The sequence below is a fragment of the Brachyistius frenatus genome, unplaced genomic scaffold, assembly GCF_029030835.1.
Source record: "Brachyistius frenatus isolate BFR_SWC_R1_liver_20210118 unplaced genomic scaffold, ASM2903083v1 Contig_47, whole genome shotgun sequence".
NCBI lineage: Eukaryota > Metazoa > Chordata > Actinopteri > Embiotocidae > Brachyistius > Brachyistius frenatus.
Window position 1 is genome coordinate 2261160 of NW_027210646.1, and position 26899 is coordinate 2288058.

General features: G+C 41.3%; 1 protein-coding gene across 2 annotated transcripts in view; it reads left to right on the forward strand.

Annotated features, from left to right (window-relative positions):
* cunh8orf34 (chromosome unknown C8orf34 homolog) overlaps positions 1–26899 on the forward strand; it is a 58422-nt gene that overhangs the window by 12347 nt on the left and 19176 nt on the right. For both annotated transcript variants that reach the window (XM_069703468.1, XM_069703469.1), the window contains exons 4-10: positions 1866–1985; positions 2227–2255; positions 3128–3291; positions 6891–7057; positions 21200–21335; positions 25081–25166; positions 25273–25346. In XM_069703468.1, the coding sequence (XP_069559569.1) occupies positions 1866–1985; positions 2227–2255; positions 3128–3291; positions 6891–7057; positions 21200–21335; positions 25081–25166; positions 25273–25346 (776 nt within the window). The remainder of the gene's footprint in view (positions 1–1865; positions 1986–2226; positions 2256–3127; positions 3292–6890; positions 7058–21199; positions 21336–25080; positions 25167–25272; positions 25347–26899) is intronic.

Here is a 26899-nt window from a genome sequence, read left to right on the forward strand (position 1 = left end):
CTTAGAATGTGAAGCTGCACAGATTTGTTACCTGTTGTACCGGTTGTTTCCCAATTACATGCTCTATTGACTTTAATCTCCATTTTTAATTTGATATAATTATATCTAATTAAAGTTAGTCACAGTGTGTAGTCCAGTGTCCTCCTTCCAGCCTCCCAGAGCCCTGCAGATGGATTCATTATGTGCCACTTTTTAATGCACTTTCTGCTGCACAGCTACACACTTGAAAGATGAATTGTTCGCACAATTCTTCCCTTCATGCAGAATAGATGCAGATGAATTTCTAGTGCTAACTTTTTTTTAGGTTTGTAAAAAATGTTCGAATGAAGTATGATACTTGAGGCAATGAGGATAGGTCAGATGGGGAGCAAGCAGAGCCATAGACTCGTTCAATAATTTAACACCGTGCTACGTCACTGCCAGCACAAGTCTATTTTAAGGCTGGGGTTGGAGCATTGCTCACAATCAAGAGCAAATGTGGATGACGAAGATGAGCGCATGAAGTTGATGAAAAGAAAACAAGTGAGGGGGAGAAGCACAAGAAGGTGTGCTTAAGTTGTTGTTTTTTAACCCGTTTTTTTTTTTTTTTTTACTTTACCAGCATTTCCTTCACCCCTTCAAAGTAAGAAGCCTACAAAGCTAGATTTAAAGTCAAATCACATTAAAAATACATGCATAGGTGTTTTGGCATGCAGAGCTCATGAAAAATTGAAATCAAAAGAACTGCATCTCATCATTATTGTATAATGGAGCAAAACAACACAAAAGCTGTGAATACCCGACTAAGGGTCCCTCGATTTGCTTATCAAACTGAATTCCTCTCTATGATGTGAAGGCTCTTCCTTTCTGTGTACCGTTTGGCGAAGTCTTTGGCCTCCCCTCGACTTGACTGATACTTTAATGGGCAGATCCAGTGGGAATTGAATCCTTAACCCCTAATCTAAGCTATTCAAATACAGTTCAGCCCTTTTCTATGGTCACACAGCACACTGAGCTGAGCAGAGGACAGAAAAGCACTCTTTGCCGGAAGTAATGAAAATTTTTGTTTTTTCTGCAGTCTGTGTTTGGCAGACATTTGCTCTGTGTTTACGGTTGTTACAATGCCAAGCAGCTTAGTCAGGGTATACAAGACTAGAGGAAGGCAGATTGCAGCAGCACTGCTGTCAAATATTCACTATTGAGTATGTATTTGTGTGCGTCTGTGTGCAAACAGAAGGGTTATGCATAATTTCTGCACCTGTCAGCACATATATGCTTCATTCAAACAGGCATGACAATTATTCTAACATCGTTTGCATTATTTCTAGTTTGCAGTCACTGTTTAGGAAATGAGTGGCTAGCAGACAAGCAGTACATTTGTTTGGCATGCCTTCATAACCCTTTCATATTGATTCACATTCAGCCGTGTTGGAGCATAAGAACGTTAGATATGGGTGAACTACAAGTAATCCCTCTCCTCCTATAAAAGCATATTGCTATTTTCTTTAATAAATAATGTCTGAATGCAACAGCCTATGAATTAACCATCGTATAGAATCAGAGGGACACTGCTGGAGCACTCGGGCAGGATGTCAGTGCAGTATGTGGGTCATTTCCTGCTCCTATTTGAGTTATTTTATTAATCAAAGAGACTGACAGACACTGTCCTCTGGCCTCAGGCCTGTGAGCTTTGTTTCCATTTCACTCCATCCTGCAGCAATTCATAAAGTCCAGTTTAGACAAATAGTGCATCAAGGTGTGGTGTCTACACTTTACATTATATTAGTTGATTTTATTTATCAGTTCTTGTTTTTCATAAAATATTCATACAAAGTTTTTGCTGCTTTCCGAAGGTCTGACATGAATTGCATTTTTTTGTTTGCCAGTGCCTCGGTCCATCGAGTACCCGTCCTGGGACTGGAGGGAGAGTCGAGACTTCGATGAGCTCAACCACATTTTGCTTGAGAGCAAGAAGCTCGGCAAGGCCCTAGAGAGCCTGTCGCGCAGTGAGTGTCAGCAGCTCAGCAGAGTGCATGCTTACATCATACTGAGCAGTGTTAAATACATCTAAACATAAAGAACTGAAGTCTGGACCTCTCTGTAAATGTCATTGTAAATCCTGTGAAGAAACCGGATGGAGCAGCTAATCTCACAAGCTCGCCTCTAAGATCAGAGGCAGTCTAAACTTGGATTTTGAACTGCATTAGATGCTTCTCGGTGCTTAAAACTATTTTCTTCTTTCTGCAGGCATCGCCATCTCTGATGAGCTTGACCAGGTAGATATTAACTAGCCTGGAATTCTTATTAAACTTATCTATACAGCATAGTGACAATGCAGTTGCATGGAAATATGCTTCTGTCTGTCATTACTCGGCAGAATTGCTCCCATTACATCAAATGAAAGTCAAGTTTCGTAGCTTTCTCTTGGTTGACGGAGCAGCACAGCTCTTTTTCTGATGATGAACTGCTGTCTCATGGGAGTGATATGTGAGAGTGATATTTCAGTAAGCATGTCCTCCATCTCCCTCTCCCGTGCTGCTTCACTGTGCATCTTACTTGCAAAGCTTTGTCTGAGCTCTTGTCTTTGTCCTCGCCTGGCCCCAATTCGCTTGCAACACAATAGTGCAGCGGCTGCCCAGGCTGGAGATGCACAGATCGATTTGGAAAATGATGGGCCTGGATGAGCAACACAGCATATGTTTTGCCATGGACTTTACTTTTAGCTCAGTGCAGCAGCATATGCCCAACATCCTTGGCTTGCAGCCCAGCGATGCTGCTTCTTTTCTGCAGGACAGAACAGGGAATGAATACTAAACGCTTGCTATGATCATGCAAAGACAGTAACATTTTATACCGTCGTGGATTTAGTGAAGGATAAGGAGAACTATCTGACTTTTGTATTGAGCAGTGTGTGAGCAGAATGGTAGGAGGGCAGATATCAGACAATGCTATGCTGCTTTTCAAAACTCAATTATTATGAAGAACACATTATAATTTCATGCTGAAGTGTTTCTATCTGGTTTAAAAGTACATAGTATTAAAGTTTTATAGCACACTCCACTCACCTCCGCCTGTGCTTTTTTTTTTTCATTTTCGCATTTTCTGTCGGCTGTTCTTACTTACTTTTTTATGTGCAACGCTGTTTTAGAACCTGGGAGGATATAACTCCACGATGCGCCCCCGGGTGGTGGGGGAGTGGGTTGGTCGGGAAGAAAATGATGCAGACCCACTGGCTGCTGAGATGCTGCACCCCCCGATCCCACGAACCAAAACTGAAGTGTGCTGGAGTGGAGACAGCAGCCCTGCTGGGAGGTGAGTGATTGTCATTATATATTTATGTAGTCATACATATGAGAATGTGAGTGTGTGTGTGTGTGTGTGTGTGTGTGTGTGTGTGTGTGTGTGTGTGTGTGTGTGTGTGTGTGTGTGTGTGTGTGTGTGTGTGTGTGTGTGTGTGTGTGTGTGTGTGTAAATTAGTGCATGTGAATCATTTGATACCAAAAAAAGTTTAAAACTTCACAAAGTTATTGTTGGCTCTTTAAAGAAATGAAGAGGTAGACTTCTAACTGTCTGCCTGAGGAATGCCCATCTGAATGGGTTTGATAATCCCATTTCAAAGGCGCGATCAAACATGCTTGCCATGATACTGCTTCAACCCAATTTCAAATTAAAGCTAACCTCATTTCTGTGCGCTCAAGGCCAAAGGAATTTTGTGCTTGTTATTTTAAAAATGGCCTCTCTTTGACAATGTGACTGCGTCACGCGGTGAACTGTTAAATCATTTGCCGACGTCTCAGGAAGCTTTTTTTTTTTCTGCCAATTTCTTTTTAATCATGTTTGAAAAACTATTCAAGTTCCAAATAGGATGATTCCTCTTGGACTTCCCTGCCAGATGGGTGTGTGTGTGTGTGTGTGTGTGTGTGTGTGTGTGTGTGTGTGTGTGTGTGTGTGTGTGTGTGTGTGTGTGTGTGTGTGTGTGTGTGTGTGTGTGTGTGTGTGTGTGTGTGTGTGTGTGTGTGTGTGTCAAATGCATTGCAGCTGCTGATGTGACTAATTGAAGGAGGATGGGATATAAAACCATAAATCATGCGCAGGCCTGAGCTGACATACACACAGTGTTAATCTCATTAGGTTACTGTATGGGTGGATTATAGGGAGGAATCACTTAGTTTGAAGCCTGAGCTGGGAGATAGGGATGTGTGTGGGCTCACTGATGAGCTCGGCTCTGTGTGTGTGTGTGTGTGTGTGTGTGTGTGTGTGTGTGTGTGTGTGTGTGTGTGTGTGTGTGTGTGTGTGTGTGTGTGTGTGTGTGTGTGTGTGTGTGTGTGTGTGTGTGTGTGTGTGTGTGTGTGTGTGTGTAAATTACATGTTTTGTGTTTACTTATGTGGAGTGGGAGAAACTTGCTGCAGCTTCCCAAAATAATCAGCTTCCTCTGTCATTAAGCAGTGGAGCACTTGGCTCATTGGATGGATCATTTATATCAACTCTTATTTGCATTTACTGGGAATTTGCTCCCACTTTAAATTTTTGTTGGGGACTCAGATCACATTCACATCCTCTTGAGCTGTTTTCAGGTGAAGGCCAAAGACAAGAATAGTGAGATCAGAAAAACATAAATGTGTTTTTGCCTTTAAAGTTATAATGTGAAGTAAGGTATCATTGCCAGTTCATATAAAATCCACCGGTTACGTTTTATAATTTATATTAGAGAAGGTAGAGAAGCTAAAAACGACCACTTTGATCAAGTGGAAAACTGGCAAAGAGCCGCACTGCCCTCCCTTAAAATCCCATCTGAGCCTTCATAGACCAATCCCCCTCTGGTGCTCATACGCTTTCAGACTAGACTTCTCATGTATTTGACCTTTTTGTCAAATACGTCCATCTTCTTCCTCTTACTATTGTAAGTTTGCTTGTTTTCATTTTCAAACGTATTGTTTCTGTCCATCATTCCAGTCCACCTGTCACTGATGACCATAAGAGGAGCTGACAGCTGATGGCAGCTCTCTTTATGATTGGCTGCAGAGTGCATTGGGCACATGGGAAATCAAGATTCAGCTGTGGCAGAAATATATTCAAGATAAATGGTTTATTTTGACTGTCCAGTGGAATAGGACTTGACAGAAACTATTTTTCTGTGTCTTCTCCCTGTTATAGCTGTCTATTCTTTCTGTTCACATAAACATTGAAACAGGTAAAGATGGTGATAAACAAGGAGGTAGGGAAATCCAGCTATTTAGCTTGCACTTGTTTTTATTTTGTGGCTATATTTATTGTCTTTAATAACTGGTTTGTACCTGTATTTGGTTCCCAAGGAGATAACCAAGCTCACCTCTTTCTCAAAATTTGTATTACAAACTTTCCTGCTGTCCTCAATTTACATTCTCTACACAGGATGTAAAAAATTTACCTTAAGGTTCAAAAGGATTGTTTTCTATCTCTGTTTCTACTTTTTTGCCTCCCAAAGAGTCCAGTTAAAGAAAGAAAAAGGACTGAAAACAGCTGTAAAAAAGCGCCACACGAGGAGAATCGCACCAACCATCTTATTAGCAGATATGATTAGTACAAATGCCACACTGAGAGGGTATGAGGAAACATCAGTCATCTTTTGACCCTTTCCCATTAACTGTAAATAGAAGTCATTAAACTGAGATTAGTATCAAATTAATACTCTTCTGCCCCTTATAATTCACGTGCCCTCACCCAGTGGGATATGAAAATGTATTCCTCCAATACAGACGTAATGCAGAAGCTACTCTTCATAATTGTATCTGCATCTTTAACTGTGTAGGGAGATGGAGACATACGTTATGGTCATTTTTCCAGAATTGGACAGAGAAATTAACTAAGCTTTTCTGAAGAGAAATATGAAAAAAAAAAAAAAAAAAAGATTTGTGTTCTTCCCATCCCTTTATTGTTTTTATTTAAAAGCAGTCAGATAACTGTGAGGCTATATTGTGCTCCTGCTGCCGCAGTAAGCAAGCTGCAATGCAAATGTCCAAATTACCATGTGTGGTAAATGTGAGAATGAACATTTATACTTATTTTATGATTTCTATAAAACGTTACAGACCATATATGTACAGTATGTCTGTGTAGTTTTGCTGTTTTTAAATGTTAAAAAAATGAAAGCACCCCACTTCTTTTTTTCCCCTCTATTTGAAACAGGCACAGTGCACTATAAATATATTCTAACAGATTTAGCACAATGCTAATTTCCATCATCATCTCATGCATGTCTGTTTGGATCTGATTATTGGTTCTCCTGCTTTCTGAAAACTACACGAGAGATACTTTCAGCACCTATATGCCTCAAAAACATCCATCCAGCTTCTCTTTCTAGACTGACATCCTTTAAACTGCTAATGCTTTGTGGTTCGTGGCACCACTATTGTGCTGTTGCTCACCTCAGAGCAATTACCCCGTCTTATCTTCTCCCTCCCTGCTAGCCGCTTATAGCAAGGTGCACTGCACCTGCATGACACTTGAAATGACTGTGTGGTATTTTGTCTCTAACAACCCTGGAACGACTGCCAAGTGAAACCAGTTGTCAGACGCATTTCAAATGTGGTCACACATCTGCACGCCACGGAGCCAAATGCAGCGTTTTTGTTCTTGCTGAAAAGCCTGATCCTGTTCAGATATGAACCGGCCAGACTAGGATGAGGGGATGGAATTACTATAGGAGCACAGTTATTAAGAAACCTGCTTTTTTGTGTGTATTTCCCAGAAACTCAAAGAGTGTTGCCATAAAAGAATGATAGTGTCACATTCATTAACATATTCAACTTTTTCATACTTTGTACAAGTTGGTGGCCATGTGTTAATGGTTATCAAATAGTTGTTGGGTTTTGTATGGCGGTGAAAAGAAATTGCTGATTTGACTTTGTTTTCTTTTGCATTTCCTCGTCAGCCTGAAAATGGAAACAAAGAGCAAAGGGCTAAAGGAGCAGCAGCAGCATCACAAGAAGCTCCTGGCTGCCATGTTGTCCCAGGACTCTTTTGATTCAGTCCACAGCCCTGCACCCTCTGTTGTGGAGGAAGAGATTGAGGACGAGGACGATGCCATGGAGCTTCTGGGTAATGTCACAAACTATTACTTCGCCCATATACAGTCACAAATCACAAATGTGTGTAAAATGTATTATGGATTGGATCAACATGAATTGTTCCCCATTGCGGTCGCTTTCCATTAATTTCTGTTAATCAAACTGCATAAAAAATGCCATTGATCATATTGCTGAGCTGCTTATGAGCCAGACTGTGTGTCAACAGATCCCCTGTATGTCTAGTTTTTACACGCCAGGACCAGCTTGTGATGTTTATCTTGTGTGTGTGTGCACATATGTGCCTTTGTGAAATGGTTAGCCAAGTAAGCTGATGAATGTCTTTCTCATATGAAGACTAGAAGCATTCAATTTTGAATGAGTAATTGTTTTTGCAGAGCTTGTCAAAGTTTTCTGCATCTTTCATAGCATTTCATTACAAAATCAGTCTGCTCTGATGTGCAGAGTTACACTCTCATAATTACCACTTGTATCTCGGTAACCTTTTAGATGGGGAACTACAAGTGCTACAATATGTATCATACAATCACTTGTCCTCTAGCATTTACAGAAAAGAAGAGCTGACATTAAGCAAACCTCTGACCTAAAATTATTTTAAAAATAAAGACGTATATAATGTAGTCTTCATCTGCAAGAACTCAACGTAATTTATATAAAACCTTTCACACAAGCATGCAGCCGAAGTGCTTCAGATTAGAACACGGAAATAAAGGCAAAAATAAGCAAAATAACAAATAGATGACAAAAATGAAGGTAAAAGAAATTGCAGGACTAAAACCTACAACAAGAAAATAATGTGTCAAAAATGATGTAATAATATAGCTCCAAGCGGCAATGATCGGGGTGCAAAGCAAGCAGTGGAAGGCAAGAAGCACATGGGAGTAAACCACATGAACACATCGCAACATTTTTGACAAGTTGTCCCTGAGTGGATTCGATCCTTACACACACACTGCGCCACAGGGGAGACATGCATTTACACAACCGTCTAGTAAGTTTAACGGATGACATCACGTGTGAAAAGGGGGTGTTTGGTGATAAAAATATGAAGAAAAAAAAAAAAATTATTCCGATGATGTCAGGTTTATTGTCAAATATTTTGGTGAAGTTTAATCAAATGTTTGGGGAAATAGAAGCTGTTGTGCATACCGTACACATTACAGGAAGATATTGAATATCACTGCGGACTCACCGTTTGACCAAACTGAACCCTTTTGAAAACATTTGATATCTATTATGTGTCAATCTTGGTAGGTGTTGGACAAAGGACTTGTGGAGTTATCAATGTTAATTGATTCTGCATGTTTTAAAAATATAGAGTGATGGACTTTCTAAGTTTTGTCACTATGCAGAGGATGTCGAGAAATTAAAATTTCAACTCTGTAGGACGTACAGGTGATTCGATGTAGTCTTTTGAAGTTTGGAAGAAAAATGATACGGAAGAAGAAGAAGAAGAACAAAGACGATAAGGTTCCATGCAGGTATGCTCCTTCTCTCAGAGAGCGTTAACGTTACATAGATTGTAAAGGGAACCATTCAAATGTAACGTGTGGAATTTTTCTTCAGTATATACTGAGTCATCTTAAATGGGAGGGGAGTGTTGTATACATGCAGACCTGTAGAGGCATATATAGTGTCTATAGCAGCTGCACGGGCAAAGCAGAACTCAATTTATGCGCTGTGCTAAAGAGCCCTTTAGTAGTTGCTGTTCAAGGAAACCTTGCTTCTTGTTTACATAGTCTGGCCAGATGTCCTCTGCCAGTGAGTCAGAGTATAAACAAAGCAGTTGACTTATTTGTGCCGTGTTTGAGTGCACGTGTGCGTTCAGATTCCTCCATGCCAGTTATGTCACCGTGCACTGACTTGAGATGGACAAGTGCCAGTGGGAAGAGCACCTGACGTGAAGTCTCGTTCCAGCCTCTTTCAGTGCAGGGGCTGAGAGCCTGTCATCCTGCAGACACACGATGTACTGCCTCATGCCAAATTGAATTTGTTGCCTGAAATGTTTTGTGCAGTGAAGCACTCCCCCTGTTTCTGTCTGTCACTTGTTCCTCCCATTTTGTGTCTGTGTTGTGGTAATGTTTATCTGCAGGGGTGATTCTCTTGAGATAAGTAGCTTACAGGTGCAAACACAGCAAAGCTACGCAGCAGAGATTTTAGATTTTAAGCATTACTTGCAGCGTTTGTGCCATTAGTAGCTCTTTAAAAGAAGTGTTGGAAGTCATAGCACTGGGGAACGTCAGCTTTTATACAAATACAACTTAGATTCTTCCATGTCATCCAACAAATGGCTGATATACAATATTTTTTTTGATGAATCACCACCCACAACACGCTCTTTTTACTTCCTTGTTTCCAACATGGGCTCCAATTATGGTGCTTCAGTGTCTCTCCAGTCTCTTGTTGCTTTGTGGTGACACACAATCTACTTATGTCTTTGCCCTCTGCTCTACTGTCACAGCACTGAGGCACTTCTGCTTGTTAGCAGGATCTTTTCATCAGGGTTATCCAGAGGCTCACATTTCTTTATTGATGTGTGGCAGTGAGTCCCCTTGGTCACACAGACTGAATATCGTCAACGATATGCATTTTCTTTCTTATTTAATAGCTTGTTTACAGTTCACAATATTTACCAAAAAAATACCCAACATCTGAAAAACTTTGTATATTGTTTAAAAAAAAAAGTATTGTCCCTCTTATTTGTCAATCACTCATTTAATTGACTGGTTATTTGTTTAAGCTGTAAACAAATAGCTGAGATGGCCAGCTCTGCCTCAGGATCTACAAATCCTTCCAAAGTAGACAAGTTCTGTGCTTTTATCATATTCTGGTTATTGTGTGTTCTAGGCCAGCATTCGTTGCTGAGAGACAGTGTAACACTCATCAATTGATTTTTATTCCTACACTTCATGTGGCGCTTGATTACTGTTCTATCGCTCTGCTTTAAGTGGAAGAAACCTTTTAAAAGATGATACAGGGACACCAGGCTTTCTTTCTCTTTTGTATCTGCCCCACACAGTCATGACCCCAGACAGCAGTATATACAGTAATGGTGATGAATACAACTATAAAGCAGGATGTCGGGGGTCTTTGATGGCCCTCCTTGATCATAGCTCTGAAACCCAAGCATATTCCCCCAGTGGCTTTTACACTCTGGTCCGGGGCAGTAATTCAAAAAAGTAATGCTGCGAGGTCATCGCTGATTCACTGTCAAGGCCTGATCGTGGAGCTCTCCAGAGACCTTTCTGTGTTGACGGCCTCTCTACTGTACAGTTGATTACAGCTGGTGCTAACACACATGATGTGCTGGCTTTGTGCACTTGGAGATATGAAGGACCCTCTGGAGGATTTCTGGGCCTCGTTTAGAAAGAAGGTCTTGGCACAAATTTAGTGGCTATGACCAAATACATGTCAAAGATGACTGATGGTCCTTGGCAAGAATAGTGATCTTGTGATACGATATTGATCCCTGAAGGAAATTTTCTGTCCACCTGAAGGTTAAAACATATGGTGAGCTGCTCAGCAGTGCTCCAAGAGCTGGTAGGGATTCAATAACATGCTCAAGGACTCAACAGCGGAGTGGGAGCTTACTGTCAAATAGGTTGAACTTGTAAATCACTCGATTAAAGTGCTTGCTGAAATTCTGACATAGCAAAAGCTGCTGCAGCAGTAGGTTATACACTTATCAGGTTGTAAGTAAAGTGCCTTGCCTTGATTTTGGTTCACCAAACAATATTTTGTTAATTGCTAACATGCTAAATGGGCACTATGGAGATTTTTGGCCCTCATGGCCTCTCAAATGCAGCAATGAAACTACCACAGTACCAGAAACTGTAGGAATCTATCTGTTCAAGCATTTGCTTAGGATGACCTCTAGTGGCTAAAACATGGTACAACAGGGGCTGTGTGTAAAGTCTGTTGAGAGACATTGAGCCAGGTCAACAATATAATGATAACAGGTGAATACATTTGAATTTAGGTAAGCTGAAATGTCTGCACAGGCTTTAATCATTTTGTTGGTTTGTTTAGTATATTGCCGTCATGACATACTGACACTCACACATCCTTAAGTTAGATATGTGGACTCTAGATGCACTTAAATAGTTTGCGTTTGTTTTTGTTGTAATAACAGTTGTGCAGATCTTTGGTAGTCCCACCTGCTAATTAGCTGTGAGCTTGCTTGTGGAGCTCATTGCTGCTATACAAAGAAATCAACACTACACAAATGTGAGCAATTACAGCAGTGAGAAAGGAACACACCCTGCTGGTGTGGCTGTGATCAGTCATGTCTACGTGTCAAAGTCTCTGGAGGGTGAGGAGAGGAGAGTTCAGAGTCGCAATGAACTCTGAACATGTTGCAAAATCTCCACTGGGAGGCAGGACAGGAACACTAGTTTGTCCCACTGTGGAACTACTACAATTTCTGTGAGAGAATAAGATGCGTAATAAAAACAGGCTTAGAAGATTCATAGGCGGTAAGCAACTTATCCCTATTTCCATATTGAGCAAAAAGGTTTTCCAAACAAAGTGTGTTTTTGCCCATACCTGGATAAGGAGCTTACGATAAAATAATAAGATCCCCTTGTTGCTGGCTGAGGCTTTCCAGCTTTAACACAATTACAAAAACCAAAGACACGGCTTAAGCTTGATTTGTTTTGTTGAGATTGTTCCAAAAAGAAAAAAATAAGATAAACTTAGAGGTTAAGTCTTCTTTATTCTCTCGTTCCTCTCAGTGTTTTCCCAGTTGTTTTCATTAGTTCTGCGCCTAATATTTACCACAGTCATATTGAAAATGAATATGACTCACATGGGCTTGTAAAACCATGGAAAATGTCAGGATTCTAGCTTTTTGCCGGGCGGTGAGACCACAGTTATACACTGATCCCAAACAAGAAACAAGCTGAGTTCATTGTGTGGAGAGAAACACCCTGTTTTTGGCCTTGCAGTGTTATTTTATGGTGAGTTAGTAAAACGAGTTAGCTGGTTGCACTGAAAACGTACAGCTCTTGTCATCCTCGGTGGAAGTATTCCATTTCAGGGACGCACGCTTTGGATTCTCAAATTCTGCTTTTGTGAATATGTTTACAAAATAAGCAAAATTTTCAGGCAAGCATCAATAAAAACCATACTGTCTTTCATATTTCTATAGTGCATGTCCTTGCAGCACAAATTCAAACTTAGAGTGTGATGAAAAGTCAAAACACGATAAGAATGCTACTCTTTCATCCATATCTACTTCTGCACTGTTTAAAGAAGGGACACGGTCAGAAATAAGTGTTCACTTTGGGACCCTCTGAGAGGGTTGTGGCAGAACCCTTTTCACATACACACACATTTTTCATTGTTGCAGAGGGTAACAGAGCTTCTCTCATGGTGAAACAACAGTGTACAGACCTTTCAGTATGTTAACCCACTCTGGCGTGATTCCTGAAACAGGAGAGGACGATGTGAGAGCAGCTTTACTTACACTCTCCGACTCACAGTGACAGTGATGATTTGATGGGGACATGATCAGAGCATGATAAAGCTCTTTGTGCTCTTTCATACAGGCAGAATGAAACGAAGCGGGGACCGGTGCATGAGTCACAATACCTGTGTGTGGCTCGTTTGAGTGTGATATATCTTCCTCGAGCAAGTGCTGCCTACTGTAAAATACAATAGCCCAGTTTTTCATATATGAAACAGAGTAGTTGAGGGACGGTGAGCCATTTTGTTTTCACAGTCTTTACTGTCTTTGATACCCTGACATTGAAGTAAAAAGAGATCTATGTTACATCACTGATCACCTACTGCATATGCTGTCCACCACTTTCCTCTCAGTGTGATTAAGAGCTCAGCCTTTAAACTGGTGGAGGCCTGAACATTTACTTAGTCCTACTAAAGGACTTTTTAGGAATTACATATTTGTTGTGAATATTCAGGATACCCCTTTTGAAGTTCTTGCTATATATTTAGCTTTACTTGTTAGAATATAAATATTGTGGTGGTGGTGGAAGACATATTGAGAATCTTCTTTTTTTTTTTTTTTTTTTTTAATAAAAATAAAAATACTTCATTAAAAAACATACAATTTCAAGTTAAGTCCAACAGTGAAATGTACTTAAAGTATCCAATGTGTCAGGAAGATGAATACAACAATACTAACGAGATCTATATAATAATTTGTAAGCCCTCTTTTATGCTAATGGTTGGCATTGTTCATATGTCAGTTGCTCCTAATATGCAGCTTGTCATTGTCAATGAGAGTATGTTAACTAAAGAGTGCCTGGAGGCACACATTTATGTTCTACTTTGTTTTATACTGGAAAAATGTTGCCTTTTTATATACTGTTAGGTAGTTTAAACAATGCATTGTATTTTTTAAGCTAATTGCATAGCAGGGTTACTAAGAATTACCACAGTGTTGCGTCTGGAAAGTAGTCTAACAGCATAAAGCAACATAATATAAAAAATTCTCAAGTAAAGTAAATGTACAGTACTTTTAGTTGCTTTCAAGGACTGTTAGGAACACTGTTAATGTCATTCCACTTGAAATAGTGGTATAACTTGCTGTACATCTAGCGTACATCTCGCATGTGTGGCAGTAACAACACCCACCACACACACGCACACACACACACACACACACACACTCTCCAATCACCACCATTGCCTCCTTCAACCTTACCCAAACAACAAAAAGGCACAACAGTTGCCCTGGAAACCGTGTATACCAACAAAAACAAAGCAGTATCATTATGGTGCCTCGAGGGGGGAGATAGATGAGAACTTAGATGTAACGGGCACATGTTGCTTCAACACTAAATTTTTCACTTGAAGTACGAGCTTGAAAGGGCCGGGTTTACCTCTGATGGTGAAAAGAACGTCCCCCATTAAAAGTGTAACTGCGCCCAATTTGACGCCCGTAAAAATCTCCCCAGTGCAGAGGGATACGTTAATCGAAAGGCAAATTGCTGCGGTATAACAGCGGTATTGCTGGAAACAATTACCAATAAGCAGGTAAACTGCTGCGATCATACCATAAATCTAGAGGTAGTCATTATGCAGAGTAGAGCCTAATATCAGCCGGCATACGTATCTCCTGTGTGTGTAAGCGCCTCAGATGAGCTCAGGAGATTATTTGCATGGAAGCGAGCTAAATAGATACAGTGATGCTGTATTATTGTGGCTGCTGTGGCCAGACTGAGGCAGAAGATGGTAGATAGGTGCACAAGTCAGCTGTAGATAGCGCCATTATCTAGAAAGACAGATAAGGGACTTGTGTGAATAGATGCATTGTGCTACTTTTAGTGAGTCGGCTGAAGACGTCACTGTTTTCTGGCTCCTGTCTGCTTCAAAATGAAGACTTAGCTGGGCAAATAGACCAATGAGTTATGACTTTGTTCTGTACTGGGGTTTAATAAGTAGTCAGCGTGTGTGTTCGTATGAGTAAATTCAAATGTCAAGCTGTATCTGTGTGTGAAGTGATATGAAGTGCACGCTGCTGTATCTATGTGTTTATCGCAAACAAGCAGGGAAACAAAGAGAGACTCTGAGCTCAAATGAGTAAATTGCTTGCATGGCGCTACCCACCGCATTATTCCATCACTCATGTCTGTTTGCATTAATAGTTGTTTTTCTACAACTTTCTCTTCATGCGGTTCTTGTATAGGCACGTTTCTCTGTGATGGATCACTTCGAGTCGTGATTAACATTACTGTTTTGAACTGTAGGTGGCAGCCTTGATCCTGGCAGACAGATGTTCGGATGTTTTATTATTACATGGTATGTGTTAAAAAAGAAAAATCTTTCTCGAAGATCAAGTCGTATTAAAAATAAAATAAAAAAAAAAGAAAGAAGTCTGCAACATTTTAAAATAGTTTGAATAAAAGACCAATGAAGACTCTTTATCCAAGTCCAATTAATCAATACATCAAGCTGCGCTGTGTCTGCAGTGACGTCCTAATCCCAGCAATATTTGTGGTTAGAAAGTGAGTTAAAAGGTTTGCATCGAGGTCGGCGATAAGACTTTCCACAGGCCTCAAAGCTGTGATGTTACCCTGCTCGTGTGTCCCCATCTGATTCTGATCAGGCTTTTTTTTTAAATTTTTTATTTTTTTACTGCTGCACTGGGAGCTGTGAGTGCTTGGGGCCTAACAGGCATACTTTAAGGCCAGGGAGGGAAAGGGGGAGAGGCGGAGGGGGAGGTGGGGCGAGGGGGGTGCCATTGAAAGCCAAGACATAATTATGAAATGTTAAGTTGGAATATTGTTTTTATTACAAAGCCAAACAAATGTGTCTCTGTCGCGAATCACATCAAAGATGTCTGTGTGACGACTAACCGCCGAGTGGAGGCGTCTTGCTCGAGGCTTTAATGAAACACAAATGCTGGGTTAGACGTGTGAGGGCAGCAGAAGTGTGAGGTCTGTAAGTGTCAGTGAATGTGTTGCTGCGAGCCTTTTTTTTTTATCTGTACGTCTGAGTACGCCGCTCGCACATGTGCGCCCCTGTGCGTGAGTGAGTGCAGGTTTCGACCGTACACCGTGAAGAGCAAGGCATCTGTCACGTACAGACTATTAATTAGAGCCCAGCGTTGTGTGGTTAAACGTCGTCGCTGCCCATGAAAGAATGGAAAATTAAATTATTTCACGTACATGAGCCACAATAACTCACGGCACTTGATGAAATGCCATGGATCTAAGGCAGGACATGATGAAGTGTGTACATGCATGTCTCTCCTCTCCACGTGTGGGGTATAGTGCTTTAGATGATTCCACCCCACACATCTGTCAACGCATCATGTGAGAAGGTGTATATTATACGTGAAGCTTTTGCGCTAATTATGACTTTAGCTCTGTTTTTATTTATCCATGCAAAGAGACAGTCAGTCCGTAGCTATCTAAACAACATTAAATTACATGGAAACCTGGAGAGAAGAGCACACAAACCACAAACACTTTATCTGTGTTACTCTGCTCCGCTCCCTTCTGGCTTTTGGAGTGAGTGAGTGATTGCGTGGAATTCCTCATCACTCAGGCCTTTTGTTGGGATTGCATCGCTTGAATAGTTTCCATTCCCCCCCCCCTCCGCAACTGCCCCCAGTTGCAGACCCATTTCTATTTATCCGCCTATGTCTCATCGTTAGACAGGGGGAGCACGCATGGCTGCCCCGGTGCCCAGGGAGTGAAACTGTGACGGGCTGACAAACGGGCGAGTGTGGACAGACGTTTGTTGTGTCTAGACGGAGGCCTCTGAGGCAGTCATGGTCTCAGGCTAAAATGGTCCCACGGGAGATGCACTGTAAACTTATGGTGGTATTGTGTGGGAGGCATGCTGGTCTCTATTGTGACCATGGAGAGTATGTGCATGTGTTTGTCATGAAGGAGAAATGAAACCTTATACACGCCAAATATAGGCTATATACTCAATATTCACTTTACTGTCTATGTTGGCATGGAATTGGGAATTTACATGTGAAAAAACAGCTAAGTCTAGGTTTAAAATTCAAGTACAAGTTTATTATACATTATTTGAATTGCTATTTTGAAACTTGGACAACGTAAAAACTTTAGAACTTTAATTTATCCTGCGACCACGTAACCTGCTTTCCTACCACAGCATGTAATATACTCATCAGTCCACTAGAGGGTACTGTGTCAGTGTGACGTTTTGTCTCACCTTGGTGTGAAAAGTAGGATGCTTTAAGTTTATGCCACCAAAACTTACGTGGTAAGCGTAACAAAAAGGTCATAGTTTGTATTAAAGTAATTCATTTTACATAAGTAACATTTGTATGAATACCAAGTTACCTAACGCACGCTATGTAAGTTAAATATGTTACGTTATGTTTGGAACTTGGGTAAAAATCTGCGTTCCTCACAGACTTGAACACCAATTGTCTCAGTGAAATTTCTGTTTTTATTCGACCACTGCCACTCACACTTTTATCACTCTTTATACCGCTTAACACGGCCTCCTTATTCGACCCTATGTACTTTTGAAGCCTAGGTGAGTCAAAACGTGACACTGATAGGGTATCCTCTGGTGGACTGATGGGTGTACTACACTCTTTGGTGTGATACTAGGCTGCATAATTTCCCTGAAAACCAATAAGTCCGTCCTAAAATAATGAAGATCATAGTCAGAATGTTCTTTGTCTGGACTAATGCTGTCGCATGCAGGCCTCCGGTCAGGATACAGTGTGAGCATATGCCTCTGAATACTTATATGTGCATATAAAACAAGTCATTTATAATGTTAACACCCAAACCCCATCCCACGAGACAAATATTCATCACTTTAGCACTCCATACACAAGACATTCCTCAGAGCCAGCGTTGTGTCAACACAGAAATCTGTCACCTCTCCTTCCCCAGTAGAAAGTTCAGACTTGGATTCAGCTTCAGGGCTGACAGGGCTGAGATTCAGGCTGCTGTACAGATGAAGGGCCTGCAGGACCAAAATGAATGGCCATAGAGCAGCTACAATTGGGCAGTTGTTGGGCTTAAGGCTGTTTCAGTTCTGTGGTTCGGCTTTTAATTTTGCTGCTTTACTTATCTTTATCCGCAAACATGCAGACACACACACACACACACACACACACACACACACACACACACACACACACACACACACACACACACACACACACACACACACACACACACACACACAAACCATAAAAATCTCTTCCATCTCCATTTGCAGCTGTATCTCCTGATATTGTTGGCAAATGCTGTCCTCTCTACTTTTTCTGCCAAAAGGAGCTTTGACAAGAGCATACTAAAGACACAACTGCATGTGCAGATCAACTTGTTTCAAAACAAAATGTTGTGACTCGTTGTTTCGGCTTCTGTTACATTTCATTCAGGCACGGTCTAATCTATTTTCTGAAGGAGATACACAAAGAGATATACAAAAGCCATTGTTTTACTGTGACCATTGAGTATCTGACATTAGCTCTCTCTTCCCTCGGACACTGAGGTCTTTCTCGCCATTATTGTGTCATATTATCTTCACCAGAAGGAAACAAGCAGAAAAGACAAAGCAGGAGTTGAAGTGACAAGCAGCTGTGCACACTGAGGTCATGTTCTCTTTCGAGGTCAGACCCGGTCGCTGTTATTCTTTTGGTATTTCATGAAAGCTGCAGTCTCACAAGTGAAGGTTTCCAAGTGTCAAGTAATGATTTGTATCACAGGCGATGACCCAAAGAAAATCTGGCATGCCACATTAGTCAGTCACCAAAAAGAAGGGATAATAGCAAGAGGGGGAAGAAATGGGAATGGATGAAGACAAAATAGGAACAGGCTAAAGGCCTAAAATTGAGCATTTCCCACGACCAGAAAATTGCCCAAATCGCTGGTGGCTCTCTCTGTCCCCACTCCTCCAATGCATTCCATGATGAATAGGACATTTAATATTGCCCTGCTTAAGGGCATTACTGGAATGTAGCCTATCTGTCCTCCTGGAAACACTAAAGCAGCACTTGCTCTCTGGCAGCCTGGATACAACCGACATGACAGAAGACACAAGATCTATGTCATGGAAGAAAATGAGGAAACTTACAGACTTAAATTGCAAATAAAATTAAAAAAAATTTAGTTGAAGATTTTAATGTAGGGAAAAATAGTTGAGAGTATGGCATGATAAAGTTTGTCATTTTGTTGGTGAGATGTTGATTCAGGTGAATAAAAAGTTGTCACCTCTTATCAAACAAGTTGGAGAGGAGTAACACAGCACTTAGCCTGTTTAAAATAAAGTTTTATTAAAACCATGGGACATTAACAATGATTATTATTATTGTTATTTTTAACATTGTTACCTTCTTGACAAGTTTTTACACCCACCCACTATGCCATCAATTTTAAACTTAGATATTTACTTATTGTACACATATTTTCAAAAATAGTTTTTTAAAACGCCAGATAAGATATTGTCGCTGTAGAGCCGTGTTCTCATCTGTTGACAAGACTAAGCATCTGAAGTAATGCTAGCAGCAAGAAGGAATCTTCAGTTCAGTCACGAATGACATTTTGATTTCATACTGATGTTAAATGAAAAGTTTGTTATAGTTATTATGGTTTATTCAGGGAGAGACACAAATGTCTGAACCAAAACTTCATACTAAATCCATCTCAAAGTTTTAGCGACATTTCCCCAAAAACGACAAATATTAGCCTCACTAGAGGAAATGCCAGCAGTTCACCGAAGCCAGTGGAATCTGGCGTCTTGAGACCAATGTCAGCCATTTTTGAATGGAAACTTGTTCATTGGCAACCGACGAACAAACAGACTGACGTTATCCGCAGGGGGTTTAAAATGCAGACTGTACGTGTGGTTTTTTTTTTTTTTTTTTTTAATGTTTTTTTGCGTGTGCATTGAGGTTTGTGACTTAACTGAACTAAAAATCTATTAACTCTGAACTCTGCTTAGCATACTGTCGCAGGTTAGGATAGATTCACAGATAAGACGGAAGCACTGCTTTTAGCTGTCTCCTCAGAAGGATTTCCTGACACCCAAAGGAGACAGGAGACAGATGAGATTTTCTGGCTGTGTGCCACGCTGATGGATGGAGGGAGAGAGTTCTCATGAGCAAGTGTCATCCAATCTAATTCAGGTGATTAGTCATGCATTCTCCTCTTTCAAGGTGTGAGGCCCATTTTTTTCTCCCCCAAACCAGGGGCCAGGTAATGTGATTCCAAAGTGAAAAGTATCAATGTTGGTCTCAAATAACTAGACACACACGTACACAGAGAGTCAGGCACGTACTGTACTACATGTATAAAAGCAGAAACAATGACAGCCAGTGGCAATAATGTCCTGTATGTCCTGAAGGTAACCTCCCCCACTTCATTGGCAAAGCTCTTAAATTATTCTAGTCCGGGAATACCAGGACAAATATTATTATAGTGATCATTGAAAATGTTGATTTAACATTGAACAACATTTAAAAAGCTGGACCAGCACACTTAATCAAGTGAGAGTCCAAAACACCCGCTCACTACTCATTCTCACAGAAAGAACTGTAACACAGAAAGTGCTGCAATGTGTTTTATCTCATGTGGATGCATTCAAAACCAAAATGGTCTGGCCAATTCAGAGTCTCGCCTTTGATCCTAGGTTATATTAACGAACTGTTACAAGTCTCTGCTTTGCTACAGAAAACAGTGATTTGATATTCTTCTGTTTTACTGCTTTTCTCTTGTTACTGGTGTGACTGAAGCTTTCTTTCTAATGCTCTTACCGTGCTTACTAGAGAAATGTGTATCACGCTCTTTGTCTTGACGTTGAAAATTCAGATATGATTGCTGCTGATTCTGTTCAGGCTGGAATCATTTCCAAATGTCAAACTTTCAATTGCTCCATGTGGACAGCATTTCACCTCCTAAGGAACAGCTGTATTTTGCGAAAAAGCAGATATCTTAGAAACGCAATGGACGGCAGACAAAAATAAAGTTTATTTATAGTGTATATTAGAAAAAAACTGTAAAGGGCCTCTGCACCTGTTAACTCTGTGTTTGTGAGCATGTGTTAAAATGTCGCTGCTACAAGACACAGTAAGAGGATATTGTGAACAATGATGGCATGTCTGATACATATGGACTTCTTTAGAGTCAGAGGGATGAGGGTCGATGTCTATGTCCTCAGAGACTGTTTGCTCTCGAGGACACAGAGAGAGATCAGACGAAACCCAGCTCGCCATCTCTCCATCTCCCGTCCCCTCCATCTCACCGCCAATTTTGTTTCTCGCTGACTACATTGTTCTTTGTCCCCTTCACCCTCAGCTTGTTAACGTACCCTTCCTGTTTCTTTGCTGCCGTGATGTGGTGTTGTCATCAACTCTGCGACATCATTCCTCATCACAAAAGGCTTTTGTGCTGATGAGGAACACTCACAAACTTCTAACGGTGTATATTTTTCTGGATGTGTGTGTGTGCGCAGGATGTACATGTGAGGGAGTGCAGCAGTAAGACTGAGGAATGTTTATTTACTCTGATGTGCTTGCTTGCTCCTTTAGATCTTAGCAGACTGTCATTACCAGGACATCATATTGACAAGGGACTGACCAAAGTATGATTAATGACTGTCCTTGTGTGTGTGTCTCCTTTTCTCTCCATTTCCCTTGCTTTCCTGCTCCTTCCTCTGTCTCTCTGTCTGTCACTCGCTCTGCTCTCAGAGGACCTTGATGACCTGCGGATGGAGGGTGTGACAGGGCTGGCTCCATCCGGCAGCAAGTTCAGCCAGGGACGCAGCTCCTATCAGTCTGAACCACAGGCCAAAGTTACACTCAACATCTGCTCTAGGTGTGCCAGGTAAAGATTTCCACCTCCTCTTATATGACACAATGGAGAGAGATTGTGTACTTTGAACTCTAGATCTCTGTAGAGTCTGTTCTTGTTTGGATTTACTGGAATAATTTGACATTTTTGGAAATCCTTGTATTTGCCTTCTTGCCAAGAGTTAGATCAATACCACTCTCATAGCGGCCTGCTTAGCCTAGCATAAAGACTGGAAGCAGGTGTTTAGTGTACACGACAAGTTGCTGTTTTACAGGGATTTATGTTGAATTGCTGCACTCGGACAAGACACAGTTCAGCTTATAACACAGACATGAGAAAGGTATATTAATCTCCTCATTAAACTCTTGGAAGGAATGCAATTATAATACTTTTATCTCCAAAAATGTAAGAGATTTTTGTTCAACACTTTAGATGTGGCTATTACTGTAATCCATTTGTTTTTTCTTTCTAACATCAAACTTTGTTCTTGTCCTGGGTCATGACTTCTCTCAGTGCCCCTCCCTCTATCCTCCTTGCCTGCATTTGTAGCAGAGAATGATATCACATCTTAAGTTTGTTCCGGTGCTGTTCGCTTTCACAAATCAGCTGTGGCGCAGATAATAGTCCCCATTATCACTCTTTCTTTCTTTATCACAGTTTTTCTCTTCTGACACATTTCCTGTTCCCCTTGATCCGCAGCATCAGTCTAGTTGCTCAGATTTCAGAGTTATGGGTGCAATACCGTAGGCAGGTGTGGGCAGAGCTCTTCCTTGATGCCAGTCAAAGATAAACGGGTATCTTCTTTGACTAGACGCCAGGCACACATCTGCCTGCACAGCCTCCACTGTTTGGGTTTTGGTATTTGTTTGTTTCCTACTCTTCTTTCACTCGTGCAGCTTATTGGCGTTGTTCCACACACAGGCTGCGGGATGTTGTCAAATGTTCTGCAGGAGGATGAATGGTATCGCTGGACTTTTGTTAGCAGTTTATCGACCTGGCCATTGTTTAGACCTTTTGTCCTCTGGTTGAATCAGTGGCAGAGCAGAGGAGTATTTCTATGTGAAGTCATTTTTTTGTTAATTCTTGGAGGTTTTTTTTCGTGACTGAAATATCAGACATCTGTTCTCCCTTTCTGTCTTCTCTCCTTCTGGTTCAGGCCAAATTCTTGCTTTGTCCTCTTTACCGTGACCACCAACTCTTCCCCAAAGTTTTATTGGTGAAGTAGTCGTGACCTCTCATGGTAATTCTTTGGGTAGTGTGAGAGCCATAAACAGATCAGTAAGCTGGAAAAGTGTTGCACGCTTTGTGATGTTCTGAAAACTCAGAGTTCTGAGATCAGGGTTGTGCAGGAGTTCAAGCATGCAAAGACACAGCTACTCACGGATCCACACATAAAACATGTGCATGCATGCCCTTGCACACATACATGCAGGGGGCCATGAAGAGAGGATAGCAGAGGCAGAGGTCAGGGAGCAGTTTGGAGAGGGACAACCCTGGCAGTGATTTTATGCTGTGTGCATTAGCACTGTGTCTTAATGGGATTCCCAGAAACACCTTTCAAACAGTATGGGGCCCGTCTTTAAATTCAGAATACTAACACGTGTGGCCTTGTGCTTCACACCAGCAGACAGTGCTACTTTACAGATGTGACCTTACACTTAGGCTGAAGTTTTAAACTTACGGATTGTCTGGTATTAAGAAGTTTCTGTCCAGTATTATGTAACACTCACAGAGATAGTTGAGGGCTGCTTGGCTCTGTGTGGAACTGCGAACACTGGCCTGTTAGACAAGCATTCCTCACATACCCGTCACCCCTCAGGCAAACACATTAGAATTCAGCTCCTTTTTTTTTTTTTCTACCAATAAGCTCTTCTAGGTCCGAGCGGTCCATCACTGTGTGCGTTGACTCTGTCCAATCATCTAAGGAAACGAGACTGAACCACTTTGCTCTACCATGTACCACCCAAAGCCAAGAAAAGGTGACGCTTACTTTCACACCCAAAGCGTGAAGGCGACAGCTCTGTTCCTCCCTAGCAAGGTTTTATTAATTTCCAGAGGCACGCCTGAACGTTGCTGCATACTCAAGATCCATTTAATAATTGCTGTTCTAAAGACTAAAGACATAATTGGATTAGACTAATATGATACTGTAACAGACACATTTATACCAATAGCTATTTTTTTAATTGAGACAAAATTTAAACATTGCCTGGCAGTAATACTTTTAAGATTGAACTGAGTGATCCCAGCCTCGTGAGACACCTTCCTCGGCCACTGTCCTTTTCCTTCCCTCCTGACCAGACACTGTCCACACCACCACGCAGTCCAGTCAGCCTGTGTGGCTCCCTAACCAGCAGTGGCAGGTCAGGAAACACACTGCTTCCTCTGGCTCTCTGCTGGTTGGTTGAAGTGTAAAGTGCCGTGTGGCCTGTGTGTTGTGGCCACGTCTCTGTCTTTTGGGCTACAGCTGTGGTCACGCCAACATTTCATCCAAACTCCCTCTTGCGCCCGATCAGTTCCGTTAATGGCTATGTACTCCCGCCACAAAATCTCCTGTGTGCAAACGCATCCCAGATCTTCCATCTACATACTCTGGGGAAGCCGGCAGTGCGGTCCTAGGAAATGGATAGATCTCCACAAACCTCTTTTGGGCTTGTAGTTCTCATTAAATTAATTGCTTTCATATCAGGAATGTACAGAGGGGAATCGTAGCAGAGACTTGCGGCTATGAGCAGCTTTTATTCAGAGAATAGGAAGGCCTTGTGATAGTCATCTTCGGTACTTTTAATGGTCTTATAAAGGCCATTAAAGAGAGGGGGAGACAAAAAGAGGGACGTATAAAGAAGGAAAGAAACAGAATATACTCAAAGAAAAAGCTGTGTTCTGCTTTTATCCTCATTGTAGAGGCTTGGAATGCAGCTGCGCTATAAAAGCACAGGCATCGCCTTCCTTGGTCTTCAGCTAATGGTTGCACTGATGACATGGAAATAGCATGCAGTGAAAACATTTTGAGCTTAAGTAGTGTGTAATTACAGTTAATATGTCAATGATTTACAGTTGTTGAAATATGCCATAGAAAAATAATTGGGTTTAATTCTATAGTGTAGTGTTAGAGTGTGTGAAGAGTATGCAGTGAAAAGTCATCCTTATCTTCCCCCTGAAAAAGCAGTTCAGTCACTGTTTGTCTTTCACCCACAGTATACTTTACTATCTTAGGGAAACTTAAATCTTTTAGTACCTTAAGGAGGCCGCTAAATCTCTCAGACCCACTTCCATTTCAGTCCAAACAGATATCTTTGAAAAAGCTTATAGGGGCTTGGAACACATTACGATAAAGAACAGTGATCGAATGATTTAACGGGAAACAGAATCTGTGTGCCTTTTTATTTTTTCAGTAAGCAGAGTGACGCTGCTTCTGTCCATGCACACTATATCTTGAAGTGCTTCATGACAGTTTTTAGATTTAATTTCAGCAGGAAGAAAAAACTACAATGAAAAGACAAGATTTGTGCCTCAAAAATGACCCCCGTGTTCCTCCGTTTTTACCATCCTAGGTTGCGCTGACGAAGAAGATAAACTCTCTAAACACTTCCTCTTTGTCTCATCACCTCAGACTGATACAGACTTGCTTGTCTTTTCATGATCTGATATTCAGTTTCCAAACATGCATTGCAGTGTTGTGGCTGAAAAATGCTGATTTCTGAGATTGTTTTTACATGCTCCCCCACCAGTGTATTCAGCAGTGTACAGTACAGTATGTCTTACGTGTTGTTTCTAGGTTGCAAGGAGACACTCTATCAGACAACAGATCTGAAGAGGAGCACAGGCCTCACATATCTGAACAAGCTGTGCCGGATATCTCCTGTAAGTTGCACAACAATGTTTTTTAATGTGTCTTTGCACACTTTTGTGGTCTCACACTCTGCTCTATCCTTCCTTTTCCCTTGTTTGTGTGTATTGTCTGATGCAGCTCCATTGCCTGGGGTGGACACCGTGGTGGGACGACTGCAGGAATGCGAGGCCTTATCTCAAGTGTCGGGCTCTGTAAGTGTCCTCCCTACATCCATCACCAAACAATTAAGATCACTTTACAGCCATCAATTACCACGTCGCTCTCTCCTCCTCAGCTTCTATTGTCTGAGTGTGAGCGAAAACCACCTCAAGCCTCTTGTTAACACAATAAGAACCAAGCAAAACCGATCCATCTTTATGTGGGCATTTCATCATACACAACAGTTGATGGTGCTAAAAAAGTGATGGCCCAATTAGAAATCTCCCCATATCACTTTGCTTAGCTCTTAGGGCACTTGTGGGCAATCTGAAAGGAATAAATGAAAAGAATATCAAATGGCACAACAATTGAGGCTGATTCTGTTGTTTTATACAATAGATCCAAATATTTAAGGGTAATGAGAGTACATAAAGTTTCCTTCAATAGAAGGGTTACGTGATAAACCTCACATGCTTCAGGGAAGAAATCTATAGCCTAACGTGGCACACACCAGACTCCGACAAAGGCAGACACCCTCACATGCTGTTAATAAAGCGCTCAGCTAAGACGCCGGTACCTTTGTGTAATTACCTTCCAAAAAAGCCAATACCTTTTTTTTTTTTTTTTTTATAATCGCCCAATCTTAAGTGTTAGACCAGGCTTTTTACGGCATTTTTTTTAAAGAAAGAAAGGGGTTTGGAGCCAAGGCATTGCTCCGTGTGTGGAGCAGATGCAGAGAGGCTCCACACTAACTGGGAGCAGACTTTTAGAGACTGAAGGACCAAAGCAGTCGTCGGAGGTCTGATGGATTAGGCCCAATACAAGAGCCACCATCCTGAAATTAGAGACACGATTACCCCGACATTATGCCATTCTTACACTCATTCTCTTACTTTGATATATGTAGCGTAGACTTGAAGGGAATTTGCCCAATAAGTTTGATCCCGATAGAACAAAAAATTGTAGTTGTTAAATTTGACTGATAAATGCTTTTCTGCCCCTCTGACCTATGGGGTACCAAATAGGGTCCAATTCTGTTTTTATTATATATACTGCCTCTTGGGTTCTATCTTTAAAACACACAATCATTTCTATGCCGATGATACTCAGATATACCTACCACTGAAACTTGACTCTGTTTCATCTATAAATTCTTTAATTAGTAGCTTGGCTGATGTTAAAACTTGGCTTTCTCAAAACTTCTCAATCTCAAAGAAGATAAAACTGAGATTTTGATATTCGGTCCCTCTCGTCTACCAGCAGTGTCACTTGATGATATTTCCTTTTCTCTCTGTCCCATGACACCGCTGGCACGGAGGCAAACAAAATGTTGCAGGTGAAAATCTGAGGCTTGACCACAACCAATACCAAAAAAATCCATGCATATAGATCTCAGAGTTGATCTTTTGTGCTTCCAGCTTTATCTGCTTTCTCTCCTGACCTTCACAGTCCGCTACTAGTTTGTAGCTGCTTGTACCAGGGGATTAAACACTCCATCTCTCCACTACACTACATCTTCAGAGGTTAAGCCTTGTCTGGCACACTAAAGAGCAATTTACTAATGTGGCCCATATGGAAACTGCAAGTGCAAACATGTCCTGTCACC